Source organism: Python bivittatus, unplaced genomic scaffold (assembly GCF_059951505.1).
Source record: "Python bivittatus isolate LINGU-HERP-01145 unplaced genomic scaffold, Pbiv_v1 ctg000480_np1212, whole genome shotgun sequence".
Taxonomy (NCBI): Eukaryota; Metazoa; Chordata; class Lepidosauria; order Squamata; family Pythonidae; genus Python; species Python bivittatus.
The window spans coordinates 27,025,945-27,052,491 of record NW_028277075.1 but is presented as its reverse complement, the minus strand read 5'-3'; the positions used below and the strand labels follow the sequence as shown (position 1 = coordinate 27,052,491).

Sequence of the window (26,547 nt, the reverse complement as noted above, 5' to 3'; positions counted from 1 at the left end):
TGTTGAAGGAAAAGTAATATTCTTTTGTACATTTAAGTCTATTCAAAAAGCTTTTGTATTTAATATATATATTAAAAAAAACACCAACATAAAGTACCCTCAACTTTTTTTTCCTCTTACAGCTGCTTTCCAGTCTATGATGAGTGGGGGCAACATTGGAAAACAGATAGTGCTTGTTTCCAAGTAAAAGCAATTTCTGGTTTTACTTGTGTTCACTAAGAAAAAAAAAATGTAATTTGTGTAAGTCTGGTATGATTTTATCCTTTGTATCTATATCCTTTTTTGCTGATTAGAGTTGTATACCTCTTTTGATTCTGTGCTTTTTCTTCCATCTCTTAGAAAAAAATATTTTTTTCAGTCAAAATGCCTTACCTAGACTTCAGTCTCAAGTATTCAAATACTACTACTGTGCCATTGCTGTAGTGTAATATAGACTGCATGGATATAATACAAAGCCAAGATTAATTTTAGATGTTTGGACAAATACCTTGCAAGCAAATTACTGTGGCTTATTTGGCCAATTTCTGCTTTAGTTTTCTTGGGCCTTTGTTAACATCTAGGGGACAATTTCCTAGTAACTCTAAAGTAGTATTTTTAGACATTTCCAGTAGACATAAATGCAAGCCATGGTTGAAGCAACTAGGATTTGGTAAAAACATGTTTTTAAATTAAGATTTCTCAAAATAAACCATGGCTTACTCCCTGGAACTGAGACATTCAAATAAACCAATTAGGCTTATACTGACTTATGTTCTCGTAGGTATAAACCAGACTATAATCACTACTGAAAATGAAACAATAATGGGAAATTTTTCTTGTATATTATACAACTATTAGATCTGTTTGTTAATGTAATTTTCTGGCCTGGCCCCCCTCCCATGATAGACTGTCCTTTCAGATACATTAATAGTGAATGAATGCTTCACTATTATATAATAAAATACATAAATAGTATATAATATAAATATACATCTATTTAGATTAGAATATTAAACCAGAGGAGGTATTTCCTAATTATATGAATGAGTCATAGAATGAAAAAGCCCTAGCGTACACTTTATGTGCAAGTGTTCCAGCTTCCAAAATCTGATGTAGCAGAGCGGCTATGACAATTAGCAACAAAGGAAGAAGCCCATATTCTGAATCCTCTTGTGATATTAAAAAAAAAACGCTACGAAAGCTTTTAATAATTTCTGAAACAAAAGTTTGCACCAAAAGCCCTGTTTCATACACTATATGTTCTTTCTGTGACTTCTTCAGTGTCAGGTGTACAAGAAAGCAGCCACACAAGGCATCTGCAGAAGCAGAATGTGAATGAAGTGCTTTGTCCCTTTTATTCCACTGGGATTTTTTTTAGCCTGCAATTCTTATATACTTACTTGAATAAGTCCTAGTGAATTCTACAGAAATTACTTTTAAGTAGACACGAGAATGATTGTACGTGTCAATGAAAATGTTAACTTTTTTAGATATAAGATGGGAACATGTTAGTAAATATAAGATTGGAATAAACAGTACACGAAAGCATTTTATTACAGCCGACAATGTGTGGAATTTGAAAAGATTTTGAAGAAAAATAGGAAGTAAAAGCACAATGTATATGCAGACACAGCCCATAAATACTATTAAACAAACAATAGGATATAAACCAGAAGCAGTATTTGAATCTTTGCAACATGTCCATTGGAAGAAAAAAAATGGGTGAGGCACATTCCTGTACAATAAATATACATAGTTCCACCCATATGAAGTGCAAGATATAGAGAGAGTCTTATAACTACATCTCTTGGATTATTTTCGGTAAACATACAAAAATGCTGTGACTTGACCCATCAGCCATATCCACCCTAGTCATCAGCTGTGAACCCTGGAAGCTGAAAAACATCCAGTCAACTACTGAGGTGACACAGAGTGAGTTGTGTTGCACATTAGAGACGAGACTTTTACAAGGTGTAGCCATTTTCAACAGGTATTCATTTCATATGTGCAGTTCTATACTTGAGTCATTTTCAAGCAAGCACAACATGCACTTAAGTAACTGTATTTTTCACATTCATTTTTTAACAAGATGCAACACATTCTATTCTGTTTACTGATTATCTCAGTTCCTGTATGACAAAAGTAAAGAACACTGTATATTTTAATCTTATTGTGATTTCACTCAGGGTAACAGCCATGAACCAAGAAAAATCAACAATATTCCACAGCAACTGGTTGCTAATAGGCAACATTGATCTGTTAAGTAATACATATAAAATGTTAATACTGGCAATAATCCAGAAAGCTTTACAAGGAATTATGTGTTTTTTAGTGGATTCCTATCTACCTGAAACTACTAGGGGAAGCCACTAGGAATTTGGAATAAAGCTATCTTCCACATGCAAGTCTGCAGAAGGCACAAGCCTTTTCATTTCCATCTCAATTTATATATCATACTAAGCCATGGCCTTTACATTTATAATTTGTTTAAGCATTGCTTATTGAAGAAAACACTATTCGTTAAGTTCACACAATACGCTAAACCAAAATCAAAGATTTTGATTTTAATTTAGTTTATAAGCCATATGGCCAAGTTTGCACAGCATATTCTGACTCTGAAGACAGATGGTGAGCAGAGAGGGGCTTTCTGAAGCACCGGCATGCCTTTCATCAACTCTGATTACAAGTCTTAATAGCCTCCTCCATTGCTGTCATTTGGGCATCACGTTAACCATCCTGAAATTTTTGACTGTTCTGTTCTATCTACTGTTAAAAATAATACCCAAAGCAATTGTATTATTTTTCCTTGTAATGAAATCTGTTGTAGTATAATATATATCAACAAATTTTTGAAGACTACAGAAAACCTTTTCTTGAAACACAGGATAGCTTGAAAAGCATGTTAAAAAATAGAGGCTGGAGTTGCAGAAATGTCTGTGTTTGAAAAAGAAGGTGGGCATAGGAGATATGACATGGCGTAACGGGCCTTCTGTTGTGGCTGAATAAGTTACTATTGGCCAAAGTGCAAGTATTCCATGTTTAGGTAAATCATCTCATAAATAAACACAAAAAAGTAGAAACAATTACAAAACATTACAATAGTTCATTCATAAATTTTCTTTAGCATTAAAACAGTATGAATTCAAAACCAGTGCCTATTCATAAATATAAGAAAGCGGTTCCTGAGGCAAGTAGTATAACTTCTTTATAAAAGTCCTATTATAGAGCAGCACAGAAGAAGTTTCATGGCAGTCCTGAACCTTCATAATCAATTGTCTACGCAGCCAGAACATTACACATACAAACCTGAAGTAGTTCACAGTGTTGCCACTTAACAGTTTAAGTTAATATGTACTTTAAGCTCCTGAAAAAAGGAACCATTAGGAAGTCTGGTAGTGCTTCATATCTACAATAAAGGTTCTCAGCACAATAGATTCCATTGCCCAAATTCTGTAGACCAGAAAAAGGGTTAGCCCAACAACCCAAGTTCTCAATGGAGAGAGAAAAAAAGAAAGAGTTCCATATGTCTTCAGCAGGAAGTAGCAGGAAAAGACTTGCCAGAAAAAGAGAAGTGACATGATTAAATGGATAGGCACAGTCCAATATGGTTTGATATGATGCAGATGAGAACGAAAACAGTGGCCTTGGCAACGGAGCAACAGACACCAACATGTGTAAACCATCAGTGGTAGGTTGAAAAACAACACCTGTGAAACAGTAAAAACAAAAATTCTCAGGGCATATTCAGAATGCAGAAAATAACAAAAATACATAAAATTGCTCCAAGCACATGGTACATGAAATCATAAACAGAATGCGCATTCTGTTGGTAGATCTGTAATGGTATGTGGGAATGGCATACAATTCAATAAACAATAAAGTAGAATTAGCTCATCTGGCCGTGTTTCCTGTCTGGTCTACTTTGCGTGGCTGACAAGATCTGAGCCTCTATAGCTAGGTTTCATCTAGTGATAGCTGGTAACTAAGAAAACTAGCAAATGTGGCAATAGATAGAAATTGTTCCTGTCCATACGAAAATTCAAAATGTCTGCTCTCTTCTGACAATGCTTTTAAAACACTGCCCTACCTAATTTTTATCCTTCAGTTTTGCACAGTATTCGTGAGCCTCAGAATCTTGCAACTGGGACAAAGTTGAGTCCGCAATCTTGCAATAAGCTGAGAAGCATCAACTTTTTTTTAAAGTAAAATACATCCTTGCATATTAAAGAGATAATATATGTTACACACTTGAGTGGAAGAAGAAATCATTCACTTTGTAACAGGTGTTGATTTTACATACTTTGGAAACCATTGATCGCATGTTAAGAAAGAATTGATAAATGTATTGCCAAATGTTGGGGAGCTACAGAAATATACTTGTGAAAGACAAGCTAATTCATATTTCTAATCAGGAAGTTCTGTTGATCACTACAAATAGATAGAGGGTACTGTGGGCAGGGGGAAAAAGAGAATTGCCATTCTGGTCAGACCTCTGTTCTATCAGGTGCCCATGGCAGGTAACTATAGCCTACATCAGTGTTTTTCAAACTTGACAACTTTAAGATGTGTGGACTTCTGGCTGTGGAATTCTGGGAGTTGAAATCCACACATCTTAAAGTTGCCAAGTTTGAAAAACACTGGCCTACAATGAACTTTTAAACAATCAAAGCAATGAGCTTATGGCTGTCCCGGAGTCAAGTAAAAACTACAGTTACAAAAGGTTTCTCCAGTTGGTAAATATAGAAACTTGGCTTAACGTACAGAAATACGGGACAATTTATAAATAGATCTTTTGCAGTATCAAGAGAACCTCAAGTTAATGAGATAAAGTGGGAAAAGCAGGTCTGGCCTCAAGCAAATATACTTTGGTAATATTCAAAGTAGATTACTATAAAGGGCTCTGTGTGGAACTGCCCCTGAGAAATGTTCAAAAATTTCATTTTGTGCAAAGCTGCAACAACCAGGCCCGTTTTACATAATTTATTATTTTGTCTTAAGTGAGCTACAGTGATTGATTTGTGGGTAGGTTTTAAAGTGCAGAAGATTATCTATAAAATCCTGTATGGACTGGGGCCAAATTATTTGAAGGAGTGCTGCCTTTCTCAGGACTACAAAAAGCACAGCCTGGAAAGGGGTGAGGCCCCAAACCATTCCCTCCCACTTCCACTCACTGGCCCCCTCTGCCGTTTCCCTGCCACTGGTCCTCCTGCGCCTCCTTGACAAAATTCTCTTCCCCCTCCTGCTCTGTACCGTGCTTGCCGAGGCACATCTGCCCTGCCTTTGACAAACACAGGACTCTCACTTGCCTTCAGAAGTGGGTTAGCAGGGGACACAGGAAGGGGCCTTTGTCAGAAGTAGCAAGGCTTACAGCAACAGCCTTCCTTGATAGGTGTATTGGCTTCCTCTTTTAACAGATCAGTGAATTGCCAAAATGTTTTTATTTTGCCCAGTATTTGTTTTTCTCAGTCATGCTGCAAGTATTTGTAATATAGGTCTAGTTTTTAACACTCAGTTCTTTTGTTTGTCATTATGGCTTTTGTGTGATTTTGCTGTAAATAAATAAATTGTAAGGTGTCACGGGGAACCTTGTAGTCAAAAGGCAAGAGAGGGAGGGAGAGAGATCTTCTCAATAAATACATACCAACTCCAACATTATGCTATGGAATTAACAACTACTTTGAAAGTTAAATTTGTTCTGAAGAAAGCGTATACATCTGAACAGTCTACTAGATGTACTACTGGAAGCTTATTATATTTATATTAACAAGCAACACTGTCTTTAGGGTTTTTTTTTCATCTTATAACACATTTAACCGTTTGAAAAAAGGTCAGATAGAACATATTTGTCAAGCATGATACTGAGAGTCCTACCTGTGAAATTCCAACAAGGAAGGTTGAGCTGCCTTCAAAGAAATGGCCATTAATAATTAACCCAAAGGAGAAGCAGAGGCCAATATGACCCTCTATAAGCTCACCAATAAACCAGGGTCCTGGTAGGGGGAAAAAACTGTATTATATTAAGCAGATCTACAAGCATTAAATAAACCTTATTCCATTTTCCAGTTTGAAATCCTTGCTAGTAATCGCTAGCCAAAAAAAAAAGCCACACAGATAACAAACTCCTGTAAATAATGCCACCTGGTCAGTATAAGCTATTCAGTTAATTAATTCACATATCAAACTATCCCTTGGTTTCTTTTAACCATGGTTTGTTTTATAAGCCCCAATACCAAACTATGGTTTATAAGCCCCAATGGATTGGTTCATGCAACATGTTAAACCAGAAGCACACAAACCACATTAAGGATTATTGTGATGTGTGAATTTAGTGAGCAGAATTTTTAATGTTAGACATAAGGGATTCTAGATTTTTTTAAATTTTATTATTTCTTTGCCTTTCATAAGAAAAAGCAAAGTACAAATATTTTAAAATATAACTTACTCTCAAAATAGGCATTTTTGAAGAGATGCTTTGTTCCAATAAGTAGATAACTAGATTTGATAGGGAAATGTGAGTTTGGCCATCACTTCTGTCATAGACTCAGTGGCCAAATCAATAAAAAACAGTTGCATTACAAGCAGCGCATCATAAGGACTAAACAGTAATGTTGGAAAATACAAAGGGTGAAGATCTGAGCAGAATTATCAGGCACATCTTAATTTTGAGCAAGGATGGTGCTTTTTTATCAATGCAAGGCCTGATTATATGCTTCTCAATAACCCTACACGCAGGAATCCTTGGCAAGTCCCTGCACCCATAGCTCCCCAAATTTTTATTTTCCTTCTTTGGGATATAATGCTTAGGAAATTGTCTCATATGTATCAGTTAAGCATAAGGGCAGGCCTAGTCAGTTCTAGAATGGAGGGCCTTCAGAAAATTACAGGACTGTAGGCTACACTGAGAAGAAGGCAGGAGCAAACCATTTCTATACTGCAATCAAGAAAACGATCTACTGTATATGTTACATTATGTGTCCAATGAAGTTACCAGGAGGTGAGCTCTACTAGAAGCAGATTTTCCTGTTTTTCAAAAATGTGAAATCTATGAAGAATTTGGGTTTTTAAAATCTAAATTATACCAACACATGATTCAAGTGGTTACATTTGTAAAAATGCACTATTTTTTTCCCCTTAGAATGCTATTAAAAAGTTTTTAGTTAAAGTCTTTAGGAACTAATAAACTGCTTTTCATATTCTTTGTACCTTACCTAGAAGAGTATACAAACTCAGCACTAGAAATGAGTAGAAGAATAAGTCTGTTTTGCTCAGGACATGAAGAGAAAAAGAGGTTTGTACTGCCACACCCAGAGGTTCTAAAAAAAATAACATAATTTCAGTTAAAAAATATTGCTTGCTACAGTTAAAAACATACCAGATCACAATTTTAGAAAGTAATATATCATCAACAACTAGTGAAGAGTTGGACTAGAACTAATGTTCTAACTGTTCTAGAAGGTGTTGGACTAGAACTGGAGAGAACCTGGTTCAAGTCTACTCAGACACAAAAATTATGCAGGTGATTTTGGAGAAATCGCTCTCTCTCAGGTCAGTTAACCTTACAGGGTTATTATTGTGAGGAGGGAGTGCAACATAACATTGCAACATAACATTGAACTCCTGAAGGAAAGGTATGTATAAATCTAACAAATTGTAATAATAAAATAGAACTTCCTAAATATATTTGTCCAAATCAAGCCAAGATGTACAAGACAAAACCCTCTTAGGTTTTTGAAATATTTATATGTGAATACCAAAAACATATCACAAATATAAATAAGAGAAATCCTAATATTTAAAAATGAACATCTTCTATTCTGATACTGGATTCTAATAGCTACTTTCTGTGATTAAAAGCTAGCCCAACTCAAATGGTCTCACAAATCTTATTATCAATAAGATAAGAATATTCTTATTAGAAAACATCAGCCTATATGACAGAATATTCTAGCTATGAAATAGTCAGAGGATCTGTTGATGTTTATTTGTTTGTTTTATTAGATTAAGGTGCCACCAAAACAACTCTGAGTGGCTGTTCTTGGCACTTGATAGTAAATTTTAAAAATGGGATCATGATTCTTTCTAAGTATAGGTTTTCAAAAACTAAGTCTTTCTAAGTCAGCCTCCCTTAATCTGGTCCATTCCAGATGTACTGGACTACAATTGCAAGAATGATCAGATAGCAAGACCACTAACTCTACTGACCAGCAATTCTTGGATATCTCTGGAGAAGACCAGCAATCCAAAGTGTAATCAAGAAGCACAGAAGGGCAGTGCAAATTTTGGAGTAGTTATATAATATATTTGTAATATATACTTATTAACAACCATGTTTTAAAAACAGACCAAAATATTCTGAACCATCTGGAGTTTCCAGAAAATATTTATAATAAAATGTATACAAGTTCTGCATGATCTGAACATAAAACATTTTACTAAATGAAATTGGAAAAAAAGATTCTAAGCATGAGTACAAACTGAAAAGGATTTATTTTTATGGTTTATGGTTCAGATTTGGTTTGATGTCTTAGCCACCAAGCAAGAGTTATCACTGCTTCCAGAGATCTTCCTGGCAAGAATGAGCAGTATTACTTAATCAATGTCCCAAGAAAGCACTACTACTAACTCTTCATACAAAAATGTCACTGTTAATATCTTACCAAAAAATTCTATTAACTGTAATAAATCTTAATGCTTGATAAAAAAAAAAGCATTCAACAAAGATCACAGCCAATAATTCCTCAAATAGGATAAGGAGCAGTAAGTAGTTGAGGAATCTCTATAAGGATCTGAACTACACCCTCATCTCTGGTACATTAAAAGTCTGAGGCTTGTTTGAAGGGTAATTAATGACCAGTGAAAATAGTAGTAGGAAAAAATGTATCTAGTGGCATTTGTTTCCCCAATATATAACTTCCCAATGTTTCCTGATCTATAACACCTTTTCTTGGCCAGAACGACAACTCATTTTTCTACTCATTTGGAGGGCCACCTCCATGTTCAAAGAAGGGGCATTTTTTCAGCAGCGTTTTTATTTTTTCATGCTATTTCTAAATGGCAGAGGCCTTTGGGCCTAAAATAGCCCAACATCATGTTGCCCAAATTTTGCAACAATTCTGGAAGTACAATTTTGGACATTTTGGAAATAAGGTGGGTGGGTGGGTGGGTGAGGTTTAAGAATGGAAACAGGAGGGATTTGCCTCCCAAAGACCTCCCATTTCTAGTTCCACCCTTATTTTTGAAAACAACAAAAATGACTATAAAAATCCTAGTGTTTATAATCAGCCATTTTACTAACAAATACGATGCTAGCTGATAAATACATTATAATCAATATCTGTATTCCATATTTGGGGCAATGTAGGGACTGACATAGGCATGGAACAATTCTTTTAAAAATAGTTACATTTCAACAGTGTACACCAATATTACTGCCATTACTGATATTATAATCAGTATAAAGGCAAAACCAGGCAAATAAAATTAAGAAAAAGAAAAAGATCCTCAGTTACAGCTAAGACCACATGAGAGCTTCAATTAGAAATTCACTTGGTATGTTGTTTCAAACATTCCGTTCATATATAGGAGATAAAGTAGGGAAAGCATGCTGAGCATGACTTCTGGAATTCTTTCCAAACCCTTTACCAGCAGTGCCCAAATAGAGAGATCTGTATTTTCTTCTATGTAAGAAAGTAATATCTCTGTGTCTGCATTTCTGCTCTCTACTAATTTTCTTCTGTGTTTGTGCACATGTTGCCCTGTGAAGCATGGGGCAGGCTGCATACTCTCCACTGTGGGACACATGACCAGGAGGGCGGGGGGATGGAGGGGACTTAAACTGCAACAATCTGAGTAGGAGGCATTGGGGAATTTTTTCTATAATATTCTTCTCTGCAGCTCCCACCTGAATCTGGCCTGTTACTGAGCTGGATCTTTCTTTTGCTGGTTTTCCCATGATACCAACTTTAGTTCCATTCTGTTCAGTCCTCAGAGACTTAGTCTGCTGACAGTTGGACAACCACAGAGAGAACTGAGACTCTTTCCATAATTTATTTCCAACATTCCATTGGGTTTGAAAGAAAAAAAATGAAATGGGGAGGGGATGGAAGGAAAAAGGACGAGCATAATTGTTCTTACTTTTAAATGTAGGTTTTTCTCGAAACCGGAAAATAATCAGCAAAGCAACTTGAGCTATAACTGTTAACAAAAAAAGTGTCCGTACCTGAAAAAAAGTCAAAACCAGAATGATATACTTTAAAAATGAAAAATAAAAAGGTCAGCTACTATTAACTAATCTTCTCAGTTATTAAGAATTATATGAAAGGGAGCTACCTCTCTCCTCTCCCACAAAGGATTATGTGTGTTCATTTCAGGATTTTTGCTGTTGTGGTTTTTGTTTCCTAGAGACAATAAAAAAGCTAAGAAGGAAACAAAGACCAGAGAACACATTCTCTCCAGCAGCCAACACCGAGATAAGCAGGGATTAACACCAGACAAACAATCAAACAGAAAACAATATGCTAATCAAGGAACTGCCAAGGAGAAAACACTCCCCCACCAAAACTGGCAGGGCAAGCTACTGTTTATAAACATGGAGAAAACCCCACACTCACTTGCACTGATGATGTTACCTAGTTGGGTAATGAAACCTCTGCAAGCAAACAACCAAGCTCAGAGAGCACCAAGGATCCCACAGAAGGCAGTCTGTTTGATAACCAGGTCCAGAGCAATGTAGGGCCTTACAGGTGGCAACCAGTACCTTGAGATGCACACAGAAGCCAGTCAGCAGCCAACTGCAGCTCCCAAAGTAACAGGATCATCTGGGTATACTGGGATACAACCACCACTGCCCAGGCTACCACATTTTGTGCTAGCTATTTATCAAACTGATATGGCCACCCATCTCGACTGGATGGTGTGGCATAAAACCAACAATTAAAACATTATAAAATTAGATAAATCTAATTTAAGGTATGGAAGACACTGGATGGCGTAGATACACAAAAGGATCCAGGCTGAAATACATGAGGCAGTACTGAAAGTGTGTTGGCAATGGAAGATTGAGTTTCATTTGAGATCACTTCTACTTTTTAGCATTAAAATAAAATAAAATAAATTTGCAAGAGGGTTAAAATCAGAAAAGTTATACGTGATGCAGCCAACGCATGAGCTCCCTAGATTTTCTCTCAAACACATTTTGAGGGTTTTCCAGAAGGCCATAAGGGTTGGGGCTAACCTCACCTCAAGGGGGATGATGTTCTAAAGGGCAGGTGCCTCTATAATTTATGTATGTATGTATGTATGTATGTATGTATGTTTGCTGCCTCAAGGCAGCAAACACACCTAATACAATATTAGTAATAACAACATAATAGTAATAAGGGCAGCCCCATGTAGACCACATTACACTAATTTTAATAGAATTACTAATACAGTGTGAGTAACTGTGAGCAGGGCTTTCCAATCCAGGAATGGCCCTCCTTGCTACAGCTACTATCTACTCTTCAAGCAGAAGCTATGAATTTAGGAGGACCCCCAGATTGCAAACAACCCCTGAATGCACAACCCCATCCAGAATCACGGATGGTATTCCTCCAAAATCGTTAGGCTCACAAATCCAAAGCTACTCTGCCTTGAAGAGAATCAGCCAGAGTTTGTTCATCCCCATCCAGACGTCACAGTCTCCAGCAATTCTACCGCATCATCTGTCTGGTCCAGGGCCAAGATGTATAGACAGATATATCTATCATTAGCATACTGTTGATACTGGACTCCTGCCAAGAAATGATCTACGCCAGCAGTTTCAAGTAGATCTTAAAGAAAAGTGGGAAGAGATCAGACTGCTGAAGTACTCCACAGAGTAGAGGCCTCCAGGCAGAACTCTCCTCTTCCACCACAACCAACTGGAACCACACACTCAGGAAGGTGGAGAACCGCTACAAAACTGCCTCCAATTCCAACCCTTTGGAGACAGTCCAAAAGGGTACTATGGTCGATAGCATCAAAAGCTCCTGGGAAGTCAAAAAGGACTACGAGGGCTATTCTCCTCTGATTCTGGTCTCTCAAAGGTCATCCACAAGTATATCAATGCAGTTTCCATGCTGTACCCTGGCCTGAAACCTGCGCCAAGGATCCAAATATTCCAATTCCTCTAGGGCTCTCTGGAGTCACAAGACCATTGCACTGTCTACAAACTTTCCTAGAAAAAGGTAAGAGATAGATATTCAAATCAGTCAAATCTTTTTGAGTAGGAAGCACACCACAGCCTTTTCAGAGGCAACAAGAACACTTCCTCACTCAAAGAAGCATTGATTACTGCCTGAATCCAACCTCCTGCCACTTCATAGGAGATCTTAACCAACCATCAGGGGCAGGGATTGAAATGGGAAGTGGAGGAGCTGACACTACAGAGAGCCCTTTAGCAGTATATTGCTTCATGAAAGATCAAAGTAATCAATATATAACTTATAATTACAAAACCACAAAGCTTAAAGAAGCAAACAGGACACATTACAATGGTATAAACTTCACATTTGGATCATTTTAAAAATAAATATGTTTTCAACATGAATAAATTAATATTTGAAAATCCAATCCAGACAAATTAGCTTGAGGAAAAAGCTAATAATTCATAAAATGTCCAAAAACAGTTTATAGAAAGCAGTGTATATCTGTCTATCCATCCATCCATCTATCCATCCATCTACTGTCTTATGGAATACTTACCCATATATAGTGGTCAGTAAGAAGAAGCCAAGATGCCAAAAGACCAAATTTAAGGGAAAGATCTTCCTGCATAGCAAACGTATGAAGCTGAGTAGCACTTTTACCACTGACATCCTAAAAACAGGATAAAAACAAGGATTACTAAACATTTCAGCACCCGCTCTCTGATTTTTTAGAACCCCTCATGCCTCCCCACCCAGATATTTGTTGATCAATCTGCCATTTTGTGCATAGAAGTACACATCAGGTTTCCAGCCCCCATCTTCCCACAGGTCTGCCGTTAATCAAACCATTCGTCCACCCAGCCCCAAACCTAGCAGTCCTTCTCTTACTCCCATCAGCCCATCCAGCCCCTGATCTTCCTATCCCACACCTGCCAATCTTCTCAGCACCTCCCTCTCTCCCAATAATCTGCCTACCCCACTGTTAGGTCTTCATTTAAAAACTAGTGGATCTATTTTTTTCTAAAATTCCCCATCCTAGTACCCCCCAAATTTCTTCATGCCTCTGTTCAGTTTGGGTACTCCTGTTCTAAAGTGTATGATAGGAAAGCAACTAATAACTATTAGTAAAATGTCTAGTAGCATATACAAGCAAGGTATATTCTAATTGCAGACTTGCATATTTAAGGATCCTGTTATTCACTGCTGAAATACTTTATAGCAGTCCTCACTGTAGCATTTAATTTTGGTCATACAGTTGAATGCCCCATTCTGCTGTTAAGTAATTGATATAATACAAGTAATGGTTTACACTTTCTTTCTCATTCTTTTCCAGAACAGCAGGTTCCCCAACTGTTTTGGGATAGTAGAAGCATTTGAAATTTGAAAGTGTATTGAAGATATTGTCATAAAATGCCTGCCAAGGTGAGCCTGGCCAGTCAGAAAACATCCATTCACCAGAAGGCACACTGGTGAGGCTGCTGTCATCTACCTACGTGAATCTCCCATCACCACCCCCACCACCACCATTTCTCCTTTTGTGTGATACACAGACTTCTGAGAAAGCTCTGCAGTATATCGGGGGCATTTTTATTTTGGAAACAGAAAATTATACTTGAGGTTAGTGCTCTGCAGCACGCTAGCTTCCCATTTAATTTTTCACATTAAGATCATTTTAAAAATAATAAATAAAATGAAGCATGCTATGGAGCCTGATGGGTGCTTAGAACATCTGTGGATATGCTGGTACCTGTGGAGACCATGTTGTTGAAACATAAACTGTCCTTATGTTATCCCTACTGCTCCCACTTATAGAAGCTGGAAAATAATAATATCCCCAAGGTTACCCATTGAGTAAGTAGAGATTCTACCAAATGCATTTTTCAGTAAAGCTCTTAAATATATGATAGAATGAAGAGCAACAGCTGAGAGCTCACCTGAACAGTCACAGCTATTTGATGAAATCCTTGACTGTAGTTTTGGGGTGCCCATTTCAGGACAAAGAGAGATTCAGACACCTGAACAGCATCTCCAAGATAAAATCCATCAATCATGACCTTGACAAACTTGATAGGATAAGGTGAGAAGGCCAAAATTCTAAGTAGAAGAATACAGTGGGATTTATTAATGGTATCTCAGATACACTTAAGTTAAAAGCCACTATCTGTAGTGTAATGCTATTTGAGGAAAACATATCACCCTCACTGAAGTATTTACAACGATTTACCATCTCATTATAGTCCTGACTGTGGTAAAGATAGGATAGAATGGTTTTGTTTGGAAAACCAATGTAAAATAAAAATGCAGTTAGTAACAGCAGTGTAGTAAAAGAGGAATGCAGGGGAACATAACTCCAGGATTTTTTCCAGCCATTGCTTACTAGTATAATCTTCACATTCTGACCGATAAACGAGGTGATAAAAATAATCTCAAATTTTATTATTGTTCGAGATATCAATATAGGGTATGGAAAGGACTGAAATTTCTTTTTTTAATGGCATTCCTCTCTGAATTAACAACATAAGCGGTAGTACTTTTTTGCAAGACTGTTTACATTCAATTAAATGAACTTCTTTTGTTAAAGTTCAGCTTCTTTTACAAGTCAAACCTCTGCAGCCAGAAGCAAGCACCAAAAGAATCTACCTATGCCTTTAATTACAGATACTGATTCAAATTATGCAAGTAGTTCTCTCCTTTGCAGTGTGTGTGGTGTGAGAGAGAGAACAAAGTGACCACACATACAGGGTTTGGATTTATTTTTTACTTAACATGCTGTGTAAACCCAGCCAGTTATAATTTATTCAGTATATTGTGGAAAAACAAATCAGGGCTCAGCATGTGGCATAAACCTAGTCACTGCCCATGGTTACACATGTTAAGTCATATTGTATTTAATTGAGTATGTCATTTGAACCCAGACTATGGGTAAAATTGCAGCTAAGGCAAAACATGATAACCATAGCCTGTAATAATGGTTTAATTCTGGTTAGTTTGCCCTAACCATGGTCTCAGTATGTTGTCCAAAACTAGATCTTCTGTTGCTGGACAAAGCAACTGCCACTATTGTAAACCGCCCAGAGTCACTTCCTTGTGAGATGGGCAGTCTCAATTTGAATGAATGAATGAATGAATGAATGAATGAATGAATGAATGAATGAATGAGCGAATGAGCCAGAAAAAAGGGTGAGTTACTAGAGCACTGACAAAGCAAAGCTGCTCCAGAAGAAACATCTCTGTTGTTTCACTATCTTTTTCATCGTCCACAGCGCACCAGGAATTAATTGGGGGCATAAAGCGTTCAACTATTCCCTCTTTCCCCCATCCCCCATGATACTTCCTGTACTTATTGAGCCACCATGCTTTCTCTATTTTTTACATTTAAATTTTTAAAAGCATCACACAAGCAGTGACAAAGGTGGCTGAGATATTCAGCCCTTGCAGCAAAGATAATGGGGGCAGCTGCAAGAGTGATTAACTTGACTGTCTATAAGATGACTGGCAGGCTAGCCCCCGAGCCATTGCTAATATTTCTATAACACTTCCAAATGTTTCCAAGCACATAAGTTACCTAATATGGGTAGAATGAAGTATTCGCTGTAGTGGTTCGTGAGCATAGCTACTATAAAGGTACGATTTAGGGTTGGTGACAAGAACTACAGGCCATTCTTCAAACTTCAAGTCAGCAAAACTGAAGAGATCATGATCGAAAGCAAGAATCCGGTACCTGATGTTCAATAATTAAAATAATAACAGTTTAGTTAACAAGGAACATCTTAAACAATAGAAGCCCATTATTAAAATTGCCTTTGCATTGGACATTTACTTACTTCCTATTTTCCATCCAGTCTCCCAACTCCAGTTCTAAAGTGCCATCAGGATGACGAGTATGAAGGACCGGCATCAGACCATTCAATGTATGGAAATGCCCACACAAATAAACTAAGGCAAAACTAATCAAAGCAAAATATATCATTACTATATAGCATATAATATCTTTATTCTGGAATTCGACCATTGTAAAGGTTAAAAAAAAGAAACCATGAGATTAGCAACTATAATAAAAAACAGATTATGTCTAATGATTGAAAGGAGAGAGACTACATAATTAAAAGATGGGGAAATCAAAGCTGCAAATGAATCCAAAGTTCATACTATGCTATCTAAAAAACTGAAAAGAATAAATGGTGCCAACAAAAGCTGTAAAATTGAGTGGAGACAAATAACCTCAGCGTAGATCTAAGCTACATCGAGCCTCTGACTGGCTTCATCTGGCAGTCAATACTCGGCAGGTTTTGCACACAATTGCTCAGAACCTGGCAACATTATAAGTTATGAAGGGGTTGATGTCAAAGAATAGTAGAGAGATGTCACATTGGTCTGTACTGCCTTGTAACCTGATGAATAACAGTCTCTGTAAAATGAGCAGGAGAGAAGACTGTGCTCAGTGGTTTTCATTTGCCCATTACAGGAGCATATATGTCTTAGGGAAGGGGATCTTCTTATACCTTTTGTTTAACACAGCCAAGGGAAGGGCCTTGCAACAAGCAGAATTATTATTGTTAATTTTAGAAACATTAGCTCCTAGCCAATTAACAAGGTGATCCTAACAATATTTACATATTTCTTGTTATGCATTAATACAAAATTAATTTTTTATTTTAAAAAGCAGGAAGTTAAGCGATTCATATATTTCCACACAAAAAAAAAAATTAGTACCGCATGGCCACTCGTATTCCTGGAGATGCAGAGATGATTGATGAGGTAGGATAGTGACCAAACAAAATTGTATGATTACTCGCGTGACTTTCTGAGATCAGTGCAGACAACTCTTCCATTTTATTCTGAAATGAAAAAGTTCAAGAGTTTTAACAGTACACTGACTACCAACAGTCAACATGTGCATGCAATTTTTAAACACAATATTAAAGTAATACCAGAAGCCAGTGAACCTCTTTAAAGCCCTGGTTACAAATAAAGTTAAATAAAGATCTCCAAATGGCTCCCATTTAACAGTAAAATAAGACATATTTTATTTTTATATCCCCCAACAAACACAGGAGGAGTACAATGACAATGACAATTTCTCACATGGCTGTCAAGAAATCCCAGAGAAGGCAGGAAAAAAGTAAAAGAAAATCCCCAAATGCTCAAGTGAAATACCAAGCTCACAGTAAATAACAGATAGGATTACATGTACTCCAAAAGGTTTCTTGACAAATAAGAAATCAGTGCCGCAAATTGAAATGGGTGTTAATTTCAGTGACTCAATGAAGACCAGCGTTTCTCAACCTTAGCAACTTTAAGATGAGTGGACTTCAACTTCCAGAATTCCCCAGGCAGATGTTACCTGGCTAGGTAATATCTTCAGTGCTAGAATGGAGTAGGGTTTGCTCTCTATTTATATACATCCAACAGTTTGGGGTGAGGTATCACCAGTATACTGATGACACCCAGCTTTATATCTCCACCCCAGGCTGCTTGAGTGATGCCGTGGACATCCTGTCCCAGTGTCTGGAGGCTGTGGGGGCTTGGATGGGGTGCAACAGGCTTCAGCTCAACCCAAGCAAGACTGAGTGGCTTTGGGTGTTTCAACATTCTGATCTCAAGGACTTTCCATCACTGGCCTTGGATGAGGTGGCATAGCCTCAGATAGACCCAGTACACAATCTGGAGGTCCTCCTGCATGAAGAGCAGGTGGCAGCCATGGGTAGGAGGGCCTTTGCACACCTTTGGGTTGTGCACCCATTCTAGACTGGGAAGCCCTGCTCACTGTCACTCATGCCCTCCCATCTGGACCACTGCAATACGCTGTACGTGAGGCTGCCCTCGAAGAACATTTGGAAGCTTCAACTGGTGCAGAATGCAGCAGCATGGGTATTAAATGGCGCCGGTTATTTGGCGTATGTAACACCTCTACTCCATAAGCTGCTTTGGTTGCCAGTATGCTTCTGAGTGCAATTCAAGGTGCTGGTTGTCACCTTGAAAGCCCTTCATGGTTTGGGACTGGGTTACTTGAGGGATCTTCTCTCCCCAGTTGCTTCTACCCATCCGATCTGGTCAGGCAGGATTAGCATGCTTCGTGTCCGCTGGCTAAGGAATACCGGTTGATGGGGCCTAGAAGACGTGCCTTTTCTGCTGTAGCGTCTCCCTTATGCAACATTCTCCCTCTGGAGATCAGGATGGCCCCAACCCTGCTGGCTTTTCGTAAGTCCTTAAAGACCTGCCTCTGTGCCTGGGCCCCGGAGTATGTCCAGAGACCATTTTCATGATTAATTGAGTCATTACGATGGATGCTTTATTCTCAGCCGCTATATGTTTTAATGTTTGTATTATTTTAATTGTTTTTATTTTTTAAATTTTGTTCACTGCCCAGAGTTACTTGATGAGATGGGTGGCCTAATTAATTAATTAATTAAATATAAAATTGTACTGATTTATATATAATAGCAAAAATAAAGCTATAACTCCAGTCTATCCTTGAAATGTACAAATACAGATAATACTGTATCCAAAAATGCTATGTTTCCCCTAGATTTTTTTGATTATCACTGACAGAATCTGTTAAGGAAATACCTAGCAGAATCTTGGACTTGACAGAGAACTAATAATAATTTAGGATAATTAGATGATGCCCCTCATGTAGAACCGAGCAGTTGTAGAAGATTGTTTCGTGACCAGAGAAGGGATAGAGGAGCATTTTTTTTCTCCTTTGCAGCTAATGAATCCAATTAGGTCTGTGTGCATAGAAACAATTGCATCAGTGGAAGTGGCTTGTGGGCTAATTGATTTTGCCCCCCCCCCGTCATCTTGAATGTTTTTAGTATTTTAGTATTTATGTAGAGGGTTTGTTTTACAGTTTGACTTTTAATGGATTAATTAATTTTAATTATCTATGTGGTATTTTTTAATTGTTCATGGGTCTTTGGTCTTAAGAGTCACCCGTTGGGGGAGATGGGTGGCTTACAAATTTAATTAATTAATAAATAAATAATAAACGATAGTAAAGAATGGATGTTTTGCTAGAGACCTGAATTATGCAAAACATAATTGAAATCTTCATTGGTCCTTTGTTCCGTAGGAAACTAAATCTCACCAAATCTTTGAAGCTGCTCAGTGTATATAAAACTCCACAGGAAACTAAATCCACTGTCCCTTTGAAAATGCTCACTGTTCAGAGAGATTAGGTACACCAACATTATGATTAATAAAAGGCCATATTACATATCTCAAAGACTAAAAGTGGGAAGAAACAGTGACAAATATATAATACATGTGAATACTAACACACAGCTGGTCTCAAAATTTTTCTGATCTTATAATTTGATAAAATATTCATTGTTTTTTTTTAACATTACCGCATTTAATATTCCATAAAAATTGTAGGGTCTCTTGGGACCTGGACTAAGACTTGCATCCACACAAATGAAAGAATATTTTCCAAAAGGTGTGCTATGGACATAATGGAAGGAGCCATCTTTCTGCCATGCAGAATATTTCCTGCCAAAGAAAATGTTTTATTTTAAGAAAAATCTAATCAAAAGGAGAAGTATGTTATACTAGAAGTCTGCGAGGATAACAGAGATGTTAACACAGATGCATTTGTGCTCAGTTCATCACCATCCTGTAGTTGGCCAATAAAATTCTTTGACTTCAATTTTAAAGCTTGAATTTTCTCATTCTTTCCTTCAAAGGATTAAGATAAAGAAATACAGCTATCCAACAGCAGCAGGAAGAAAAAAAGAGCAATATATAGTAGCTAAGACAAAGCCTAGGCTACCTGTAACTGATCTTTAAATGCTTAATTGATAAAATACTTTAAGAGTCAGCTTCTCAGTACATATACATCTTGTTTAAACAGAAATTTCTATCCACCATATACCCAAACTTCCTTCTGGACTGCTGAAATAATCATAACATGCTGACATACCTGTAGTAATTGCGAACACTCTCCAGGCTAGGAATGTTGAATGTATCTGCAATGAAAATAACAAACATTTTGATCCACTTTCATGATAAAGCTAGGAATAAAAAAAGGAGTCCAGATTTTAAAAACTCAGAGGATGGCTGGAGAGGAAAGCAAGATTCATTGGGCAAAACAAATGCTAAGATGCTTATTGGGAAACTAAAATTATATTATTTAAGAAAAATCACAACAGGAGAGGCAAAATAAAATTACCACAGAAGCTAAAAAGTATTGTCTACATAAAAAGTATTGCCTTAACTTTAAAAAATTGTATTTATACTTTCCAGGCAAAGTGATTCCAGACAAGACATTTTTTAAAATAAGATACGGTATATAATATTTTAAATAATTTATATAATATCAAAGTATTAGCAATAAGGTTACATGAGGGGTTATGACAGTCTATCATTTCCTAATGATAAATACAAAATTAGAATCCCATGTCTAAAGTCTTGCCTCTCTCTTACCATGATTTCCTTTTATATCTATCCACTTGGTTTTCTCCATGACCTTAGATCTTTTTAGGATTGTCTGGTAAGTTTGCCACTCCACCTCAAACTGATCAGACCCAAGTTTATCCTTTGTTTTGGAATCAGTCAAGTCACCTGTTTAGTGAATAGAGAAGAGCTACTGAACTCAATGAACAATAGAAGAATGCGGAGTAAGCAAAATGTTGGCGACAATAAGCTACTGTATTTAGAAATCAAGCTTGACACCTACTGCAGCATACTAGCCTTATTACAACGGTATGTTTTATTTTAATTTACAGAAAATGTCAGTATCAGGGTTCTATACCTTTTTACATACTGTTTATATTCCACAGCATTTGCCAAAATCTTGCTTCGAACACACTACCTGGCTCTTCCTCCTAGCCAACATAACTAATAAATCATAGACAATTCCATAAATGCTTTCACTGGGAAATTGTCTGAACCAGGGAATCGGCTTTGTCCTAAAAGAACAAGGCAGAGAAAGAAGCTTGGTTTGTTAATCAGCCTCTAACCCAAAGCTGACTGTGAATGAAGTCCTTTAATTTTAATTCTATTAGCTAGTATAGGAGTGGGGCACAATGTCATACTGCACTGTAGACAAGTATGCAGCAGGGCAGTCTGACCCTCCATCCAAACCTAGATGGCCTACCAGCTGCTGCCAAAGATTCCTTAGAAATGGTTGCATGTACAGTTATTCAGAGACTTTCCACACTACCAAAAAGACTACCTATCATCTAATATACTACAAGATCAGCAAGAAGTGCTGGTGACTCTGATCAACTAGTCTACCTCTCCTTTCTTACCCAGTTGCATGTTACCTGTAGTGGTGCTTATATGTATGTAGATTAGTGGGCTAACAGTCCAAAGTAAGTTTCACTCTTTTAACTAGGCCTTGACTTTGAGGTCAGCAAAAAATAACAATATCTATTTATTTATGAGGTGTTTCTTGAAAGATCCCAAGTAGGCTAATATTAATTTTAAAAAGTTAGTTATTCAACATGTCTCTCTCTCTCTGTGTATGCATGTGTATGCATGTATGTATATATATATATACACACGTCTGTGTGCGTGTATAATAAAATGATGAATAAGAATGTCAAACAATGTCAATAAAACAATTTGACAAACACTTTGTTAGGAAAAGAAAAAAAGTCTAGAGTCAGTCTCCTAAATATCCAAGCAAAGACAGCCAGTCTTTCCACTCCAGACAAGACATTTTGTTGGATATATCATGACTGACAAAGCTCCTCATTTGGTGCCATTCAGGCTTCTTCAAAGGGTAAGGGATCTTAACAGAACCTTTCAAACAAATGTTTAGACACAAGATAAATCATCTGAGGGGGACTCACTGACATGTCCATATAGTTTTGGGGGATATTACTTCAACTTCACAGTCTAGCTTACAGTCATGGACTTTCCTGGTGGTTTCCCATCCAAGCATTAACCAGGTCCAACAGCCCTGTTTAAGTTTTTGAAATCAGTCTATGTCAGCTGATTGCTGTCAAAGGACGAAGTCTAGACAAATAGACTGTATATTTGTTTTTGTCTTATGGACAAATATGGACTAAAGCAAATATGCAACTGGGAAAGTGGCAGAAGGAGGAGGAGAGGAACAGTTTCTGATATTTCATGTCAAGCGTTTGAAGATTCTCTCTAATGTTTAGACCTTATGTTACCACCATTTAGTGGCACGGCTTGTTTGTTTTTTTTAATTTCAGAGCCAATCCTACCAAACAAGTATCCAGCACTGGAGCATATTCCACCAAAAAATTAGAGTTAGAGTTTATAAAAAATGGAACAAAAAGAAATAACTCACCTGTGACTAAAGTAAGAGCAGGTTTAATTATGGGAATTGTTTCCTTACAGAACTTCTCAAAATCAGAAATTCGACTGGGACTCAGAAACCTACTGATATGCACGTCTGATACCTGCAAGAAACATACAAAATAATAACAGGCTGACATTAAAAAACAGACTATTTAGGAACTGTTTACAGAAACAGTTGTATATCAGAAAGGTATACAAAAAGGTGTTAACTCAAAAAACCTTGACTCCAAACAATAATAGCTTAATTTCACAACTAGCCCTTTTAGATGACTCACAGTTTCCTGAACAGACAAGGAAACACATCTTTAAAATTAATGTACTATATGGGAAAGCAGAAATCAGCAGCTCATTTTACAGGGTGGTTGTTTTTTTTCCTGAAAAATGAATGTACAGCATCACCAAACAGCCTACAGTGGTACAATTAACTTTTCTATCTGACAATGTAGTTCCATTAACAGCTGGCTCAATCCAGCAAGTTGGAAAAGTGACTTCCTACTTGAGTTCCAAAAGTGATTGGAACTAGTCATTTCCTATTCTTTAATTACTCCACAATAGTTTCTTTTTTTTCCCTCTACTTTTATCATTTTTTCTCTATTCTTCTGAATCTGGGGGAAAAAGAAAATCAGTACCTGAAACAGAACGTAATTCTGGCTAGTCACGTACGATTCTCTATCAAAAGTAAAATAGCTTTCTAGTGGTTCCGAGCAATTGAAGAGAAAGTAACGCTGTCGTTTTTCCCGCTCTAGCTGGGGATCCCGGCAGCTTCCACGCCGTGCCACCCGCCTCCACTTGCCTGAACCACCCAGAAAAGGTTGTTGGCCTCCGCCCCAGGCGCCGGCTCGGAAGCGAAGGTGCGAGCAGGGAGCCGGGGTTGCTGTGGCCCCGCAAAACTGTACCGATCCATGAACACCGTCATCGTCACCACCGCGATCGCCAGCAGCCCAGCCACCAAACGCAGCATTTTCATCCGGCTCTTCCACATCCACTCCCAGACGTGAAGCAACGGTCCCCGGTCTTCACCCGGCAACGCGCCACAGTGATCACTTCCAGCTTCCGCCCCCGGTTGCGGCTTCTGCGGCCTCCCACGCCGCTCAGGTTGTATTAGGCCCGCCCCTCCCGGTCTCTATTTGAGGACGGAATTTTCCGTCAGAGAATCCGTCCGCGAGGTCTGCCCTCCCTTCCCTGTAGCGTTATGGCAGGTTTAGGTGATCTGCTGTTGGAATTAAGATCACCTGGGAATCCCAGGCTCATCCCAGCAAGGAATGGTTTTGCATTTAGGTGTGCCATTTTGTGAAAAGTTGGGCGTAAGGTTTTGACCAGAAACTAGCAGTTGCCTGAACTGACTGGAAAAGAGTGAGAGGAAAAGAGCAAATCATGGAAATCAGTAGATTTTATATAGCTCAACACAAAGTTTAATTTTTTCCCACCTGGAAGAAAAACTACACAGACACACACACAATGACTTCTGGATACTTTCTTAATTAATTAAACTTTATGTTGAGCTATTAATTCATTTGGGATAAAGGAGCAAAATGCTGCTTGGATTTAAACACTACCTGCGTTAAGGCACTTTTAAGGGGGAGGGGACATAGTTTAATATTAGATGTGAACACAAGCATTGTGGCTTGTAAACATCGGGTAATATTTAGCACGTCAGGTGAATCAGTTACAGAAAAGAAGAAAGAGTGGCGAGAATTCAGATGGACTAGGGAGTCAGTTCAGGGACCTGTTTGCTTTTGACGTTCAATTTCTCAGTTTCATTCACAGAATTTTACCAGTGTCCAGATATTGTCTTCTGTTTATAATCATCCCATTTCTCATGAATCTGTAACTTTACTTTTTCCATAGTTTTTCTTCAAAGAGCAAAAGGCAGACTTTGACAATGTTTGTGCTGCATGCTAAACCAAAAAGCTTAACTAATGAATATGCTGTTTAGTTATACTCCTAAGAATCTAAGATGGATTCCAATAAAACTTGCCTAGGGTTGAAGACCTGGTAGAATGAAATTGTCTTTAAAAAAAACTTCTAAAAACCATTGGAGAGGAAGCTTTATGGACCTCTGGGAGTAAAAAGTTTCAAAGTGCAGGGGCCACCACAGAGAAGTCTGGTCACCTTGTCCATGTCCATTTCAAACAGAGGAAAGTCACTTAACAGATCTTCCTGGGATGGTCTTGCTGGATGGTTAAATCTGGTGAGATCTTATTAGCACTTTGAATTGGGCTTGAAATCCTACCGGTAACCCGTGGAGTGGCTTCAAGAGAGATGTTATTCTGCAGTGGTGGGATTGACCCACCAGTAATTTCACTGCCACATTCTTGATCAGTTGTAGCTTCTGGATCATCTTCCAAGGTCCCATAGTGTCCTGGCTCAGGGAAAGTCATAATTAACTCAGCAGCCAAAGCTGGGCAAACACCCACCAAGCCACACTCTCCGTCTGCCATTTAAACAGTACCCATGAGCCCAGGAGGATCCCCAGGTCATTCACCAACTCCTTTGCAGGAAGCATGATCTCATCCAGAGTAACTACTGAGACCAACATTCCTGGACATTTGCTGATGCACAGCAAATTAATCTTGGAGGAATTTAATTTGAGCTTATTTTGCACTGACCGCCCCAAGACACTGGTTTATGCTTTCTGATCTCCAGCTTGACCTGTGTGACAATATACAGCTGGGGGTACTCCTGACAACTTATCCAGCAGGTTCATGTAGATATTAAGAAGCATGGGGGAAGCACCAAGCCTGAGATATTGAGCACTGAAAGGTCTAAAGTACTGTTTCCCCATAACTACAACATTAAACATCCATTCAGATAGGAATGAGACCAACTGTAAATCACTTTCTCCAACTCCCAGCCATTGCAAATAGTTCGGTAAGATACCATGGCTGAGGGTACTGAAAGCCACCAAGAGGGGCACACTTCCCCCATCCATATCCCAACAAAGGTAATCTACTAGAGTGACCAATGATGTTATTGTCCCATGATTGGATCTTAATTGACTGGCAGGATCCATTTCTTCTAGGCCTCTCTGAAGTTGAGTCAGTACCATTTTCTTGGCAACCATCCAAAACAGGAGGTTGAAGAAAGGGCAGAAGTTATCAAAAACTGAGGGATCCTGGAAGGGCTTCTTCAAGAGCAGGTACACAACCATCTCCTTTAAAGTAAGTCACATTACTTTCTTCCTCAGAGAAGCTGCGACAATTTCACTCATCCAGCAAGCCATACCCGGATTGATTGCTCAAAGGAACCAGGAACAGCATGAGTCATGAGCACCAGGAATAGCATGCCACAGGTCAGGTGGCAGAGATCATGCTGTACAGAACCCTTTCCCTTTCTTCAGGCAGAAGTTTAAAAGCCTCACTCACCAGATTGGATTCTGTTCCACAAGCATCTAGTCGGAAGTGGCCACTTGCAAGAAACCTGCATAATTACCCAGCAAGCCTGTGGGTCTTGCTGAAGGCAGTGCTCAACAATTCAGTCATTGGGTCTGCGGCAGCCACACAGATGTGAGGGATACCTTCTGCAAGAGCCTATCTATAAATATGATAAATAAATAAAAATAAATAAATAAATAAAATCTAGCACCCTCCTGGCTCAGTGTGTTGTCCAAACCTGACATTTTGGTTTGCACAAACTAGCTTTGAAACCAAGATCTATCATAGCTTAACAGTTTGTACATTAGAAGACTTTTATGAAATATATGGGTTTATTAGCACATATTCAGTCTACAAGCAAGAACTTCAAATCTGAACATACTTCAAATACTAGAAGTGGGACAGAATAGGGATGTGGAAGTTCAAAAGAGTAATGATGGCTAAAGGGAGCTTTGAAAATTCAGTTTTATCTTGCAAATGGATTTATGCTGTGCAGCAAATTTCAAAATCGAATGAACTATCGCTTCTCTTCATGGCCAGGAAATGTGTCAGTTCTTTCCCACTTTCGAAGAAATCTGTCATTGTAACAGAAGCCATTCATAAATTTAGGACCTACCCAAGAAATTAAACCGAATTTGATGAGGTTCCCCTGACATACTAATACAAATACTCAAAATACAACACTTCTGAGGTGCTTAAAAGTACACACACCACAAATCGCAGTGCGCTGGAATCATGATGCATTTAAT

The 26,547-nt window shown here is 38.0% G+C and overlaps 2 protein-coding genes across 10 annotated transcripts in view; one reads left to right on the top strand and one right to left on the bottom strand.

The window, feature by feature from the left end:
• The window catches only part of PTGR2 (prostaglandin reductase 2), a 34,631-nt gene extending 20,696 nt beyond the window's left edge, over nt 1-13,935 (top strand). For 4 of the 5 annotated variants that reach the window (XM_007425586.4, XM_088145541.1, XM_007425585.4 and 1 more), the window contains one exon: nt 123-1,527. In XM_007425586.4, the coding sequence (XP_007425648.1) occupies nt 123-187 (65 nt within the window). In that variant the 3' untranslated portion in view covers nt 188-1,527. Of the gene's footprint in view, nt 1-122; nt 1,528-13,479 lie in introns of those variants that run through there. The other variant, XM_088145543.1, reaches the window with a different exon arrangement.
• Nucleotides 1,511-23,480, bottom strand: TMEM62 (transmembrane protein 62). Of its 5 annotated transcripts, XR_015797004.1 has the most exons (15): nt 23,218-23,480; nt 22,414-22,525; nt 20,574-20,711; nt 20,071-20,116; nt 19,499-19,640; nt 16,860-16,984; nt 15,971-16,093; nt 15,712-15,867; nt 14,081-14,240; nt 12,703-12,816; nt 10,114-10,198; nt 7,188-7,292; nt 6,422-6,471; nt 5,851-5,969; nt 3,562-3,686 (listed from the first exon to the last, which is right to left on the bottom strand). XR_015797004.1 is itself a non-coding variant. In XM_025165010.2 (14 exons), exons 1-14 carry the CDS (start codon nt 23,404-23,406, stop codon nt 3,360-3,362), a joined length of 1,941 nt encoding a protein of 646 aa, XP_025020778.1. In that variant the 5' UTR covers nt 23,407-23,480; the 3' UTR covers nt 1,511-3,359. The 5 variants fall into 5 exon arrangements, 4 of the variants coding, with proteins under 4 accessions (XP_025020778.1, XP_025020779.1, XP_088001665.1 ...); XM_025165010.2 differs by lacking the exon at nt 6,422-6,471 and having other exon boundaries at nt 1,511-3,686; XM_025165011.2 differs by lacking the exon at nt 6,422-6,471 and having other exon boundaries at nt 1,511-3,686; nt 23,054-23,433.
• Nucleotides 23,481-26,547: the final 3,067 nt, after the last annotated feature.